This window comes from Macaca nemestrina, chromosome 20, assembly GCF_043159975.1.
Source record: "Macaca nemestrina isolate mMacNem1 chromosome 20, mMacNem.hap1, whole genome shotgun sequence".
NCBI lineage: Eukaryota > Metazoa > Chordata > Mammalia > Primates > Cercopithecidae > Macaca > Macaca nemestrina.
The window spans coordinates 20795180-20811470 of NC_092144.1; the positions used below are offsets into that span (position 1 = coordinate 20795180).

A 16291-nucleotide genomic window follows, 5' to 3' on the forward strand; every position below is an offset into this window, starting at 1 on the left:
CCGGCCACTGCACTCCAGCCTGGGCGACAGAGCGAGACTACGTCTCAAAAAAAAAAAAAAAAAAAAAAAAAGAAGATGTAATACAATATTCTAATACATTTATCCCAAAATACTAATTTATAAAAATTAAAAAAAATATATTTAGAAAACACTGTATATTTGTAGGTTCTTAATTCACTACCCAGTAGTACTGAATTAAAAAATTGGTGCTAGCAATTAGATTTTAAGGTGTGGGCGATAGTATTTTACACCACTAAATTTCTGGAATTACCACTAATCTAGAATGAGGGATACAGATCAGCTCAGCAATGTGGAAAGTTCAGCTCAAGATGAAACATCTTGAAATTTCTTTTTCCTACACTGACAAATCCTTATGATTTTCTTGAAAACAGGGGTTTGAAACTCATTTATGCAAAGCATAATTATCAAAAATGACCAAATTACCAAATAATTCTACAAAAAAACCAAAAATGAAGTATTTGGGGTACATTAGGAATTGAGTATTGAAGTTATTCTCACCCAGGAAGACCAGGTTTCTGTAGTTCTCTAACATCACATCCCTATATAAATTCTGCTGTGCAGTGTCCAGGCATTGCCACTCCTCCAGAGAGAATTCTACAGTCACATCCCTAAATGTCAGTGGTCCCTGAAAAACACACAAACAAGATACACATGTATTTACCAAGTGGTCATGGACAGAATTTTAAATTTCACTCAAGGTATAATTACAGAGTAGAGAGAACAGGTTCTGACTTATAGGAGTGACTGAAATTATCCAAGAAAATAGTTTTTAACACAGAAATATTCCCTATTCTCTGACTCTAAAGACACACCCCCACACACATTTACCAAATGGCCACAGGCAGAATTTTTAATGTGACTCAGGGTCAAATGAGAGAGTAGAGAACTGGTTCTGACTTATAGAAGTGACTAAAATTATCTAATAAAATAATTTTCAACATAGAAATATTCTCTAATATATTCTTTTTACTTTTCTATTTTTATTATACTTTAAGTTCTAGGGTGCATGTGCACAACGTGCAGGTTTGTTACATATGTATACATGTGCCATTCACATTAGGTATATCTCCTAATGCTATCCCTCCCCTCTCCCTCAACGCCACTACAGGCCCCTTTGTGTGACGTTCCCCACCCCGTGTCCGAGTGTCCTCATTGTTCAATTCCCACCTACGAGTGAGAACATGTGGTGTTTGGTTTTCTGTCCTTGCGATAGTGTGCTCAGAATGACGGTTTCCAGTTTCATCCATGTCCCTGTAAAGGACATGAACTCATCCTTTTTTTATGGCTGCATAATATTCTATGGTGCATATGTGCCACATTTTCTTAATTCAGTCTATCATTGATGGACATCTGAGTTGGTTCCAAGTCTGTGCTATTGTGAATAGTGCCACAGTAAACATACGTATGCATGTGTCTTTACAGCAGCAGCATGATTTATAATCCTTTGGGCATATTCCCAGTAATAGGATGGCTGGGTCAAATGTATTTCTAGTTCTAGATCCTTGAGGAATCGCCTCACTGTCTTCCACAATGGTTGAACTAGTTTACAGTCCTAACAACAGTATAAATGTGTTCCTATTTCTCCACATCTTCTCCAGCACCTATTGTTTCCTTACTTATAACTACCTGATAGAGGTTCCAAGATGGCTGAATAGGAACAGCTCCAGTCTACAGCTCCCAGCATGAGCGACATAGAAGATGGGTGATTTCTGCATTTCCAACTGAGGAACTGGGTTCATCTCACTGGGGCTTGTCAGACAGTGGGTGCAGTACACGGAGTGTGAGCTAAAGCAGGATGGGGTATTGTCTCACCCAGGAAGTGCAAGGAGTGGGGGAATTCCCTTTCCTAGCCATGGGAAGTTGTGACAGACAGTACCTGGAAAATTGGGACATTCCCACCCTAATACTGCACTTTTCCAACAGTCTTAGCAAAGGGAGATTATATCCCACGCCTGGCTCAGAGGGTCCCATGCCCACAGAGCCTCACTCACTGCTAGCACAGCAGTCTGAGATCCAACTGCAAGGCAGCAGTGAGGCTGGGGGAGGGGCGTCCACCATTGCTGAGGCTTGAGTAGGTAAACAAAGCAGCCAGGAAGCTCGAACTTGGTGGATCCCACCAAGTTCCCACCAACTCAAGGAGGCCGGCCTGCCTCTATAGACTCCACCTCTGGGGAGAGGGCATAGCTGAACAAAAGGTAGCAAAAACTTCTTCAGACTTAAACATCCCTGTCTGACAGCTTTGAAGAGAGTAGTGGTTCTCCAAGCATGGAGTTTGAGATCTGAGAATGAATAGATTGCCTCCCCTGACCCCTGAGTAGCCTAAATGTCACACTTTGAGAGGTGACAATGTGCTAGCAGCCCTCATTCTCAGCGCCTCCTCGGCCTCGGCATCCACTCTGGTGGTGCTTGAGGAGTCCTTCAGCCCGCCAGGGCACTATGGGAGCCCCTCTCTGGGCTAGCTGAGGTGGAAGCTGCCTCCCTCTGCTTGCGGGCAGGTGTGGAAGGAGAGGTGCAGGCAGGAACCAGGGCTGTGGGCCACGCTCTTGGGCCAGTGCAAGTTCCTGCAGGGGTGGACAGGGGCAGGGACTCTGGCTCAGCGGCCCGCACATGGAGCAGCCAGGCAGGGCCACCCGCCCAGGACAGTGAGGGGCTTAGCACCAGGGCCAGCAGCTGCGGAGGTTGCGCAGGGTCCCCCAGCAGTGCTGGTCTCCCAGCCTGCCGGTGCTGCACTTAAATTCTTAGCTGCCTCCCCACTAGGCAGGGCTCAGGACCTGCAGCCCACCATGTCTGAGCTCCCCTGCCTGCAGTGGGCTCCAGCTCAGAGCCTCCTGGATGGGCACTGCCCCCTGCTCCATGGTGCCCGGTCCCATCCAGAGCCCAAGGGCTGAGTGCAGGCACAGCTCGGGACTGGCGGGCAGCTCCACCTGCAGCCCCAGTGCAGGATCCACTAAGTGAAGCCAGGGGACTTGGAGAACTTTTATATCTAGCTGGAGGATTGTATGTGCACCAATCAGCACTCTGTATCTAGCTAATCCGGTGGGGACTTCGAGAACTTTTATGTCTAGCTAGAGGATGGTAAATATGCTGTAGCTCAGGGTTTGTAAATACACCAATCAGTACTCTATGTCTAAATCAAGCTTTGAAAATACACCAATTGGTACTCTGTATCTAGCTAACTCTGTGTCTAGCTAACCTAGTGGGAACTTGGAGAACTTTCTTGTCTAGCCTCTGTGTCTAGCTCAAGGCTTGTAAACGAACCAGTCAGCTCTCTGTAAAATGGACCAATCAGCTCTCTATAAAATGGACCAATCAGCAGGATGTGGGTGGGGTCAGGTAAGGGAATAAAAGCAGGCTGCCTGCGCCAGCAGTGGCAACCTGCTGGGGTCCCTTCCACACTGTGGAAGCTTTGTTCTTTCGCTCTTTGCAATAAATCTTGCTGCTGCTCACTCTTTGGGTCCACCCTGCCTTTATGAGCTGTAACACCGCGAAGGTCTGCAGCTTCACTCCTGAAACCAACAAGACCATGAACCCACCGGGAAGAACAAACAACTCCAGACGTGCTGCCTTTAAGAGCTGTAACACTCACCACGAAGGTCTGCAGCTTCACTCCTGACAGTGAGACCATGAACCCACCAGAAGGAAGAAGCTCCAGCCACATCTGAATGTCTGAAGGAACAAACTCCGGACACACCATCTTTAAGAACTGTATAACACTCACCGCGAGGGTCCGCGGCGACATTCTTGAAGTCAGTGAGACCAAGAACCCACCAATTCCGGACACAACCTCCCAGTAGGGGCTGACTGACACCTCATGCAGCTGGGTGCCCCTCTGAGATGAAGATTCCAGAGGAAGGATCAGGCAGCAACATTTACCATTCTACAATATTTGCTGTTCTGCAGCCTCTGCTGGTGATACCCAGGCAAACACGGTCTGGAGTGGACCTCCAGAAAACTCCAACAGACCGCAGCAGAGGGTCCTGACTGTTAGAAGGAAAACTAACAAATAGAAAGGACATCTCTAATGTATTCTCTAATTCTGATGAAAAGAGTGGCATAGGAGCCACAACATCAGTATATATATGCTATTTTTCTGAATAAAGTATAAAATTAAGGGCATAAACACAAACGTACATTTTTGAGTGCTATATTTACATCACACAGAATGAGTTGTGTGTATATTTTTCAGATCAAAAAGACATGTTGAGTTAGCAGGTACCTCTCAAATTTTAATGTGTAGAATAAACCGGATATATTGTTAATACAGATTATTTTTTCAGAAGATCTAGAATAAAGTCTGAGTTTCTGAATTTCTTTTTTATTTTTTTAGCTTCTGAATTTCTAACAAGTTCACCAGTAATGCCAATGTTTTTGGCCCAAGAATATTTTGTCAAACATCCAGTAAGTAAAAGACCCTGTATTTTTCCTAGTATTCCTGGACTGTAAAAGATGATGAGAGCTTTCACTTACTAAAGACATATATGCAAAGAAAACCTAAGAAAGAGGGGCAGCTACCAGATAAAATGTGATGGTTTATGCACATCAGCTGCATAAAAATAATTTATAATGAAAAGAAAAATAATTAACTTTCTAGTAAAAAAAAAAAAAAAAAAATCTGTCACAGAGCTCCTAAACCAAGTGAATCATTAATATTAACTGCACTAGGACAAATTTTTGTGATGTGCTGATGCACAAAAGAACATAGCATCACCACTGTGACATTTTCCCCAAAAGTAAATTGTAGTCCGAATTTAACCATAAAGAACCATGTGTTTTATGCAAAGTTCAAGACACAGATATCTCCCATGTTCTGTCATTTTTAATAGTGATTTTAAGTAGTCTTTCTGTAACACTCTAGAGAGCAGGTATTTTCCAATTTTTTTTTCAGGACTTTCTGGGTAATAAATGCCATGCTCTTTAAATAAACATTTTCTTAATCCTGTTCTGCATAGAGTTAATGAAGAACACAGTTGGAAACTCAACATTACAAGTTTTCCATTTTTACTAAGAACCCCATTCTTCTTCCAATAGGAATCTTGAGTATTCACACCTTCCCAGCCACAAACGGAACATTTTTAATACAGCAGATTACAAATGCATAAAGAGGGCCAGGCGCGGTGGCTCAAGCCTGTAATCCCAGCACTTTGGGAGGCCGAGGCGGGCGGATCACAAGGTCAGGAGATCGAGACCACAGTGAAACCCCGTCTCTACTAAAAATACAAAAAATTAGCCGGGCGCGGTGGCGGGCGCCTGTAGTCCCAGCTACTCAGGAGGCTGAGGCAGGAGAATGGCGGGAACCCGGGAGGCGGAGCTTGCAGTGAGCCGAGATCGCGCCACTGCACTCCAGCCTGGGCAACAGCGTGAGACTCCGTCTCAAAAAACAAAAAACAAAAAACAAAAAAACAAATGCATAAAGAGAATTCTGCATGGCATATAAGAAGCCATGATGTAGAAGGCTCTGGTATATGGGAAAAAACATTTTTCAGAGACCCCTGACTATTATAAGAATTTTTTAAGTAGCTAAACTCATTAGTGAGGAAAAACACAAGTAGAGAAGTAAAGGTTTGCATGTAAAAATGCATGGCATTTCAGAAGGCAGACTGGACACAGCTCTTGATGAGACACGTTTAGCTAAAAAAAAAAAAAAAAAAAAAATTTTTCCTCTTTCTCTGGAATTCCTGCTCAGATGACATTTTCTGCACCAATTACACCTGCATCTTGAGAATATGCCTTTAAAGGTGTCAGCACCACCCATGTACCTCCTTCCACCACACCCACAGGCAGAAGGACCAAGACCTGCAGAAAAATTCCATCCATTTCTGTCCTTTACACCAGAAGAGATTCAGGATCAATGAGCTGCTCCATGAAGATCAAAATGTAAGTTTCTTCTTTTCTGTCCTAGGGTGCCACAGACAGCAGCAATTTCTGCTATAGTAACGGTAACATGGGCCACACTGCCTTGTCTCTCCCAAACCCAAACAAAACAGGCCCTGTGACTACCGTTAAGTGCAAAGGTTTCTGCTTTAACTCTCATGAATGTCTTGAACCCTTCATTGTTGATTCTGGCCTCACCTTGGAATTAGAGGAGGTACCTAATTAAAACAACAAGTATGATTCCACCTAAAACAATAAACAAAACCTGTGGAAAAAGCTCAAGTAAGGATTTTTCTGCAAATTGCCCATGTAATCCTAATTAGAGGTCTGGGCTTATAACCACTTAGCTAAGCATTTAATCTCAAGCTTTTATGAGCTTACAAATCACTTAGTAATTTTGGCCCCACTCTTATGTAATGTGATTCTGCAGGTTTGAAAAGGGTCCAAAATGAATGTTTTAAACAAGTCCCCTGTCAATGTTGATGTTACTCCCCCTGGGCTCATGATTAGCATAGAGAAAGCAGGCATAGCACAGAGTCCCTTACACTCATTACTCTTGTCACAACACAAATACTTCTAGGGCAAATAAAGACAACCACTCTCCATCCTAAAGTATCATATTCTTTGCTGGCTCTGTAGAGTATACAGAGAAAATAGAAAGCAGCCATATCTGAATAAGTCTGTGTTTAAATAACAACATGTACAAGTGTACTGATGGAATGTTTATTAAACATTGTGCTCTATGTGCTTAAGAGGATGTTGCAGAGCACTGTGCTGGGAATAACACATTATGTGACTTAATCGTCATAATACCTTTGGAGTTGGTAGTAAGTGTTTAATAATTCCCAGGATTTAGATAAAGGGCACAGCATTTTAATTTTTTCAGTTTCTCTGTCATTAATTTTTTATAAAATGTATAGAATAAAAGCTATATAGCTAGATGAGAAGGATAAAGGAAAAATTTAATGTAGTTTAGAGGAATTTTTATTGTGTTTATATTTAATTTTTTGTGACTTGTGGAGCAACTACTGATTTGTAATAGAAAACAAGTTGCTAAATGGAATGTCTCCGCAAGCACTGGTTTTAATAAAAAAATTTAAAAAGTAACGGCCGGGCGCGGTGGCTCAAGCCTGTAATCCCAGCACTTTGGGAGGCCGAGACGGGCGGATCACGAGGTCAGGAGATCGAGACCATCCTGGCTAACACGGTGAAACCCCGTCTCTACTAAAAAATACAAAAAACTAGCCGGGCGAGGTGGCGGGCGCCTGTAGTCCCAGCTACTCGGGAGGCTGAGGCAGGAGAATGGCGTAAACCCGGGAGGCGGAGATTGCAGTGAGCCGAGATCGCGCCACTGCACTCCAGCCTGGGTGACAGAGCCAGACTCCGTCTCAAAAAAAAAAAAAAAAAAAAAATTAAAAAGTAAGACCATAAAATACATAATTTATTATTCCCATTTGTCTGCTTTTGGATTTCAGGAAATTGTGAGCACCACCTCTAGAAAGGCAGCAGGATTCACCAACCAAAACTCTGTTCTTATTAAATCAGTTCTTTGAGGCAAGACTCTACGGTGGGGACAGGCCTAAATAGAGCCCCAAGTAGGGTGAATCTAAACAGAACTGGAGCAGGGAGTGGAGCCTATGTAGAATTCTGTTCTCTATGACACTGGGGTACTTCCATTTCTGTTTCCTAAGCTTACCTAAGAAAAACAAATCCCAGAGTTTGTGTAACTTTAAACTTTTTTAGCTACTGCCCTGTCAATTTTATAATATATATTAATAATCCATTTAAACAAATATCTTAAGGATATCTAGAATAATTTTATTAGAAAATAAATATGTATTCTTAGCAAAGTAAAAGAAATAAAAATAATAACAATTCTTCTGTCCATGAACATCCCTTCAGGTGATGACATCAGAAGTCACAACAATATAAACATTGTTTATTTTTTATTTGGGTCACTTACAGCCCAAAAAACTCCAAGTTTTTTTTTGCACAAATCTATTTATTGTATCAACCATATGGTGCTTAATTCATTATTTATCCAGTTGCTAGTCTGGACTAAAAGTTGATGGATGATAGTGGAACAGGAATTAAAAGAAAGAATGTGTAAGCAAAACCTCAGTTCTATGTAAGAAAACCCAATTCCCCCTGAGGAAGAGAAAGAGCTGGAGTCCTTTAAAAATTAACTGTTTTTCTGTGGCTAGTGAGTCTTATCTTTCCCTTTCCCAGGCATTGTGAAGACCCTGGTTCTCTAGCTGTGTAGCTGCAAGGTCACTAGACAGATAAACTCAAGTCATAAAACATGTTTTTCCTTGAAAAGTAAGAAATGATGTAAAGTATTAACTGAATAACTGTCTTTGTTTCTCACTTCTGTAATATGCTTCCCCCTGCACAGATCTCCCCGCGCCCTACAAAATGCTTAAAAGGTAACTGAACTCTTTGTTCAGGGCTCAGTCCTTTTGGATGTTAATCCGAATGGATCGGTGCACCTAAATAATAAATCTTCCTCAACCCCTCTGCCTGATTCCTAAATTATCCCACAACAGTAGGGACCACGACTGCTTCATCTATTATTCTAATGACCACATGAGATGGAAGCATTTAGTTTGAATCTCCAGAACATCTTCTTTTCCCCCCAAGTACCAGGAATCTGAAGAAACCATCATCTGGGTACCAACCAAAGATATCTCTTGTATGAGGGAAGGAACAAACACAGGATGACCCATTTCTCTTACACTGAGACAGAAGCAGAGTTAACCACTCTTGTCAGGGTGACACAACTCTGCTCTGGAAATCCTCAAATGTCTCAAAGATGCCCAGGTGATTCCGGGAGGGTTTTCCGTGACCATGCGCTGATGGCCCAAATGTAAGCCTAACCCAAAGCCAAAGCTGATCTTTGACAAAAACAGAAAAGATTTAGGCTGATTCTAAATAGAAAATGGAAGGACCCTGGTAAAGCTCCAGAACCTGGATCACCTGTCCTGATTTGCTAGCTTTTGGGTAAGAGGAAGGATAAAAATGTTCTACTCCAGTATCACATTTTACAAGTAGGTATAGTTGTGGTCATGGCTATGATACTTTGTAGTCTTGATCTCTCACTCCTAAGATGCTCATCTTTACTTAAAGATTCTGCTATCAGATTCTATTTACACTGGGATCCTCTCATGTAACTGTAGCAGGTCACTGGACAAGACCTGAAAAGCTCAAAGGGAGGCCGGGCGCGGTGGCTCAAGCCTGTAATCCCAGCACTTTGGGAGGCCGAGATGGGCGGATCACGAGGTCAGGAGATCGAGACCATCCTGGCTAACACGGTGAAACCCCGTCTCTACTAAAAAATACAAAAAACTAGCCGGGCAAGGTGGTGGGCGCCTGTAGTCCCAGCTACTCGGGAAGCTGAGGCAGGAGAATGGTGTGAACCCAGGAGGCGGAGCTTGCAGTGAGCTGAGATCCGGCCACTGCACTCCAGCCTGGGCGACAGAGCGAGACTCCGTCTCAAAAAAAAAAAAAAAAAAAAAAAAAAAAAAAAAAAAAAAAGAAAAGCTCAAAGGGCCACATTCTCAAAGGGGTTCTTTTTAAGATGTCACAATGCAGAAAAATTCCTCCTGTTCGTTTTCATTACCTTCTTAATCTAAAACCTGGCCCTGTCTTGTGAATCGCAGGCAGAGGCCAGCTCTTACATGCATGTCAATAGAGGCAAAAAAAAAAAAAAAAAAGAGCTTTGAACAAAATTAACATCCTTTATGTTAAAAGCCCTCAACCAATTAGGCATTGAAGGTACTTTACTTTAAAATAATGAATTATCTGTGACAAACCCACAGCCCACATACTGAATGGACACAAGCTGGAAGCATTTCTCTTTAAAAAATGGCACAAGATAAGAATGTCTTCTGTCACCACTCCTATTCAACACAGAATTGGAAGTCCTGGCCACAGCAATCAGGTGAGAAAAAAAAAAAAAGAATCCAAACAGGAAGAGAGGACGTCAAACTATGTTTGCTGTCAGACAACAAGATTCTGTATCTAGAAAAGACTATAGTCATGGCAGAAAAGCTCTTTAAACTGACAACTGCAAAAAAGTTTCAGGATACAAAATAAATGTACAAAAATCAGTAGCATCCATGTACATCAACAATATCTGAGCTAAAAGCCAAATCAAAAACAAAATCTCATTCACAACTGCCACAGAAAAATAATTATCTAGGAATACAGTTAACCAGAGAGGCACAAGATCTCTATGACAAAAATAAAAACAACAACAACAACAAAAACATTGCTTAAATAAGTCAGAGATGACAAACAAATGGAAAATCATTTTATGCTCATGGATAGAAAAGACCAATAGCATTAAAATGGGCATACTGCCCAAAGAAATCTACAGATCTAATAATAATCCTATCAAACGACAAAAAATATTCTTTTTTTTTTTTTGAGATGGAGTTTTGCTTTTGTTGCCCAGGTTAGAGTGCAATGGCTTGATCTCAGCTCACCGCAACCTCTGCCTCCTGAGTTCAAGCGATTTTCCTGCTTCAGTCTAAGTAACTGGGATTACAAGCATGAGCCACCATGCCCAGCTAATTATTTCTGTATTTTTAGTAGAGACGGGGTTTCTCCATGTTGGTCAAGCTGGTCTCGAACTCCCGACCTCAGGTGATCCGCCCACCTCGACCTCCCCAAAGTGCTGGGATTATAGGTGTGAACCACCGTGCCTGGCCCAAAAACATTCTTAAGAGAACCAAAATAATCTGTTTTAAAATTCATATGGAACAACAAGAAAAGAGCCCAAATAACCAAGGCAATCCTAAGCAAAAGAAACAGAGCCGGAGGGCTTACATTACCAAACTTCAAACTATACTACAGGGTTACAGTAACAAAAGCAGCATGGTACTGGTACAAAAACAGGCTCAGAGACCAAAACAACAGATTAAAGCACCCCACAATTATTCTGCACACCTACAACCATCTGATCTTTGACAAAGCTGACAAGAGGAATTTGAGAAAAAATCCCTATTTAATAAATTTTGCTGGAATAACTAGCTAGCACTATGTAGAAGATTGAAACTGGACCCCTCTCTTACACTATATATAAAAATCAAGATTGATTAGGCCAGGCACCATAGTTCATGCCTATAATCCCTGCACTTTGGGAGGCCAAGGCGGGCAGATCGCCTGAGGTCAGGAGTTTGAGACCAGCCTGGCCAGTATGGTGAAACTCCGTCTCTACTATACTAAAAATACAAAAATTAGGCCAGGCATGGCGGCTCACACCTGTAATCCCAGCACTTTGGGAGGCCGAGGTAGGTGGATCACGAGGTCAGGAGATCAAGACCATCCTAACAGGGTGAAACCGTGTCTCTACTAAAAATACAAAAAACTAGCCAGGCATAGTGGTGGGCGCCTGTAGTCCCAGCTACTCGGGAGGCCGAGGCAGGAGAATGGTGTGAACCCGGGAGGTGGAGCTTGCAGTGAGCTGAGATCGTGCCACTGCACTCCAGTCTGGGAGACACAGCAAGACTCCATCTCAAAAAAAAAAAAAAAAAAAAAACCACCCAAAAATTAGCTGGCCGTGGTGGTGGGCACCTGTAATCCCAGCTACTCAGGAGGCTGAGGCAGAATTGCTTGAGCCCGGGAGGCAGAGATTGTAGTGAGATAGCGCCACCACACTCCAGCCTGGGTGACAGAGGAAGACTCCACTGGGTGGGGGGGAGGCGGGAATCAGGCAAAAAACATCAACAGATACTTTTCAAAAAAAGACATACATGTGGTTAACAAGCATATGAAAAATGCTCATCACTAATCATTAGAGGAACGCAAAGAAAAACCACAATGAGGCATCATCTCACACAACTCTGAATGGCTATTACTAAAAAGTGAAAAATATCACAGATGCTGGCAAGGTTGTAAAGGGAATGCTTATATACTGCTGGTGGGAGTGTGAATTAGTTCAACCATTATAAAAAGCAATGTAGTGATGCCTCATCTAAGTAAAAAACAGAATTACCATTTGACCCAGCAACCTCGTAATTGGGTATATACCCAAAGAAATATAAATTATTCCATCATAAAAACACATGCACATGCATGTTCATTGCAGCACTATTCACAATAGCCAAGACATGGAATCAACCTAAATGCCTATCAATGATAGACTGGATAAAGAAAATATGGTATGGGCAGGTATGGTGGCTCATGCCTGTAATCCAACACTTTGGGACACCAAAGCAGGTAGACTGCCAGAGCTCAGGAGTTTGAGAGCAGCCTAAGCAACATGGCAAAACCTCATGTCTGCAAAAAATAGAAAAATAAAAAATTAGTGGGTGTGGTGGCATGTGACTGTAGTCCCAGCTACTTGGAGGGCTGAGGTAGGAGGACTGCTTAAGCTCAGGAGATTGAGACTGCATTGAGCCTAGATCACACCACTCCACTTCAGCCTGGGTGAAAGAGTAAGATCTTTACTTCAAATAAGAATAAAATAAAAGATTTAATAAAAACAAATTATGGTACATAAGCATCATGGAATACTGTGTGGGCATAAAAACAAAACAAAAACAAAAAAACCCAAAAGGCCAGGCGCCATGGCTCACGCCTGTAATCTCAGCACTTTGGGAGACCGAGGTGGGCGGATCACAAGGTCAGGAGATCGAGACCATCCTGGCTAACATGGTGAAACCCCGTCTCTACTAAAAATATGGTAGTCCCAGTTGGTGGGCACCTGTAGTCCCAGCTACTCGGGAGGCTGAGACAGGAGAATGGCGTGACCCCGGGAAGTGGAGGCTGCAGCGAACTGAGATCATGCCACTGCACTCCAGGCTGGGCTACAGAGCAAGACTCAGTCTCAAAAAAAACCAAAAAGAAACAAAATCATGTCCTTTGTAGCAACATGGATGAAGCTAGAGACCATTATTCTTAGAAAACTAATGCAGAGACAGCAAAGCCAGCACTTTGGGAGGCCGAGGCGGGTGGATCACATGAGATCAGGAGTTCGAGACCAGCGTGGCCAACATGGTGAAACCCTCTCTCTACAAAAATACAAAAATTAGCTAGGTGTGGTGGCAGGCACCTGTAATTCCAGCTACTTGGGAGGCTGAGGCAGGAGAATCACTTTAACCAGGAAGGTGGAGGTTGCAGTGAGCCAGGATTTTGTCACCACACTCCAGCGTGGGTGACACAGCAAGACTCTATCTCAAAAAACAATAATAAATAAATATATGTTACCATTTATAAGAACTAAACAATAAGAACACATAGACACAAAGAGAACAGACACTGAGGGGTAGTTCACAGTGGATGATGGGAGGACAAAAAATGTCAGAAAAAACACCTATTTGGTACAATGTTTAGTATCTCAGTGACAATACAATCTGCACACCAAACCCCCATGACACAATTTTACCTATATAACAAACCTACATGTGTACTCAGGAACAAAAAATAAAAGTTAAAAGGGAAAAAATCCATGAGTTTGGGAGAGTGCAATGTAGGCGACAGGACTGGTTTGTGCTACAGATAGTGGCCCAGGTGTGACTCTATTCTAATTTATTTCTGTATTCATGCAGGCAGATGAGATTATGAACAAGTGGTCCAGAACCCTAGGTGGGTGGAGAAAACAGGTTGCTGCTGCAGATTCAGTGTCTGGGGAGGGGATATGGGGAGACTTGTAGACACTTGTGGGCTTTTGGCAAGAAACATTAGGATCAAAAATGCTGTGGTGAAATTCCTGAGGGTGGTGTCTAGCCCTGGGAGTGGTGTAGACACCTCAGTGTCTAGTGGGTGTGTTTGTGAGTGAGTAGAAATCCTGTGCTGGCAGCTGTGAAAAAAGGGAATCTGCTATCATAGCTTCTTTAAATTTTCAGTCCTCTCTCAACCTGGGAGGAAACCTAGAATCACAAAACAATGGGCACTGTGACAGAAAAGCAGAGCCTCCCAGAGTTTCATTCCAGGCCAGGCCTCTGTGGTATCTTTCTTCTGGCACCAAATCTGTAGAGTTTGCTGAACACCAAGATTCTCCAACATCAACTCATTGTCTAAAATTTGCATTCTGACACCACCCATTCAGCACAGACCCTGATTCAGGACTCAGTCGCACAGTATTCTCCTTACTGCAGATGTCAGTAACAAACCCAATGAACCCATCTACGCTCCTGAGCTACCGTTTAAAACTTGGGGACTCCTGCGCCATGAGTGGTGGCTCTCGCCTGTAATCCCAGCACTTTGGGAGGCCAAAGCGGGAGGATCACCTGAGGTCTGGAGCTCCAGACCAGCCTAGCCCACGTGAAACCTCGTCTCTCCTAAAAGTATAATAATTAGCCAGGCGTGGTGGCAGGTGCCTGTAATCCCAGCTATTCAGGAGGCTGAGACAGGAGAATCTCTTGAACCTGTGAGGCAGAGGTTGCAATGAGCAGAAATCTCACCCCTGTACTCCACCCTGGGTGACAGTGAAACTCCTTCTCAAAAAAGGAAAAAAGAAAAAAAAAAAATCAGAAAATTAGCCTCCTGTGGAGTGTGAAAATAATCAAATGGCAGGCAACTAGACTGAGGTGGCTATGGTCCCTGGATTTCTACTTTAAAGAAATTTAACTCAAATGTGTGGTTTTTGTTTTGTTTTGTTTTTTGAGATGGAGTTTCACTCTTGCCCAGGCTGGAGTGCAATGGTGCAATCTTGGCCCACCGTAACCTATGCCTCCTAGGTTCACACGATTCTTCTGCCTCAGCCTCCCAGGTAGCTGGGATTACAGGCATGCACCATCACGCCCGGCTAACTTTGTATTTTTAGTAGAAACGGGGTTTCTCCGTGTTGGTAAGGCTGGTCTTGAACTCCCGACCTCAGGTGATCCGCCCGCCTGGGCCTTCCAAAGTGTTGGTATTACAGGCGTGAGCCACAGCGCCCGGCCTCAAATGCATGTTTTTATAAATTACTAAACTGGGGGAAACAGTTGAGGCTTAGCTAACTATAATTAACCTCTGATTACACAACAAGGAAGTGTCCGCCTTGATCGTACAAATTAAGAAACTATGTAACTGTACTTAGCCAATTATTGAGTTTAGTTTAAAAGTCTTTTCTTCAAGCCCTTGCTATGGACGACAAACGACAAACCATAGCTGGGTACCCTACTTTTTTTTTTTTTTTTTGAGACGGAGTCTCGCTCTGTCGCCAGGCTGTAGTTCAGTGGCGCCATCTCGGCTCACTGCAACTTCTGACTTCCTGGTTCAAGCGATTCTCCAGTCTCAGCCTCCCTAGTAGCTGGGATTACAGGCACGTGACACCATGCCCGACTAATTTTTGTATTTCTAGTAGATACAGGGTTTCACCATACTGGCCTGGGATTACAGGCGTGAGTCCCCGCACCCGGCCTACAATTTTTGAATCACTCTTTAAATTACTTAATATTTTTGCAGTGACTTCTGTTCATTTTTAATAAAAGAGGAACTCAGAACCCCACAGACCAAAGCTCTTCCCATTCATGAACCCCGCACCCCAAATCAGGATTCTCCTCAGACTACCCTCCCGTGGTCCCTGAACGATTTGGGAGAGACGCTGCGCTGCGGGTGCAGAGCTGCCAAGAGAGGGCTCCAGACCAGGGCACAGTCACTGCGCAGGGAAGAGAGAGGACGCCCGGGGTCTTGGCTGTCAGCGCAGCCGCCATCTTGTGGCTGAAGGGGACTGAGGGCGAGCTGGCCTAGGAAAACTCCGGCGCAGATTATGGAGCTGACTGCGGGGAGGCCTGATTCCCGCCACTGCCACTTCCCACAGGTTCCAACCAGCCCCTTCCCCTCTCCCCGGATGTCCGACCCAGCATTCTCACCATTTCTAGGCTTCCAGGGAGGACCTGGCGTCTTAGCTGGGAATCTCCCAATACCTGCAGGTCACAGGGCCACAGAGGCTGGGCCTCTAGGAGCAGAGGACATAGATTAGGGAAGCCAAGACCTGCAGCTCCGTCTGCAGCTAGAGACAAAGTACCCGCCAAACCCGAAAGCCGCCCCGTCCGCTGCAGCTGCGTGTCTGATTGGACGGTTTCCGCCCAGCGTCCCTGATTGGATAATGTTGAAGGCCCCGCCCTTTCAGGCCTTGAGTGACAGGAGATGTGATCACATGCTGGCCGGAATGAAGAAAGAGTAACAGCTTCCAAACTGCAGCCTTTTCAGGCAGGACTTCCTGCCTGAGCTGAGTCAGGCCGAACTCAGAGGTATTTGCATTTAACCTTGTGTGTAAGGTCATATGCGTTTATACATAATACATTATATGGGTGGGAGCGGTGGCTCACGCCTGTAGTCCCAGCTACCCGGGAGGCCGAAGCAGGAGAATCCCTTGAACCTGGGAGGCGGAGGTTGCAGTGAGCTGAGATCGCTTTGAATTCCAGCCAGGGCAACAAGACCGAAACTAAACTCCGTCCAAAAAAAAAAA

The 16291-nt window shown here is 43.8% G+C and overlaps 1 protein-coding gene across 2 annotated transcripts in view; it reads right to left on the bottom strand.

Moving 5' to 3' along the window:
* Positions 1–16291, bottom strand: part of LOC105489690 (zinc finger protein 257-like) — a 39306-nt gene that overhangs the window by 16122 nt on the left and 6893 nt on the right. Inside the window, exons 2-3 of one of the 2 annotated variants that reach the window (XM_071088067.1) lie at positions 15693–15778; positions 520–646 (exon numbers count right to left, since the gene is read on the bottom strand). In XM_071088067.1, coding sequence (XP_070944168.1) covers positions 520–646; positions 15693–15778 — 213 coding nt within the window. The remainder of the gene's footprint in view (positions 1–519; positions 647–15692; positions 15779–16291) is intronic. The other variant, XM_071088068.1, reaches the window with a different exon arrangement.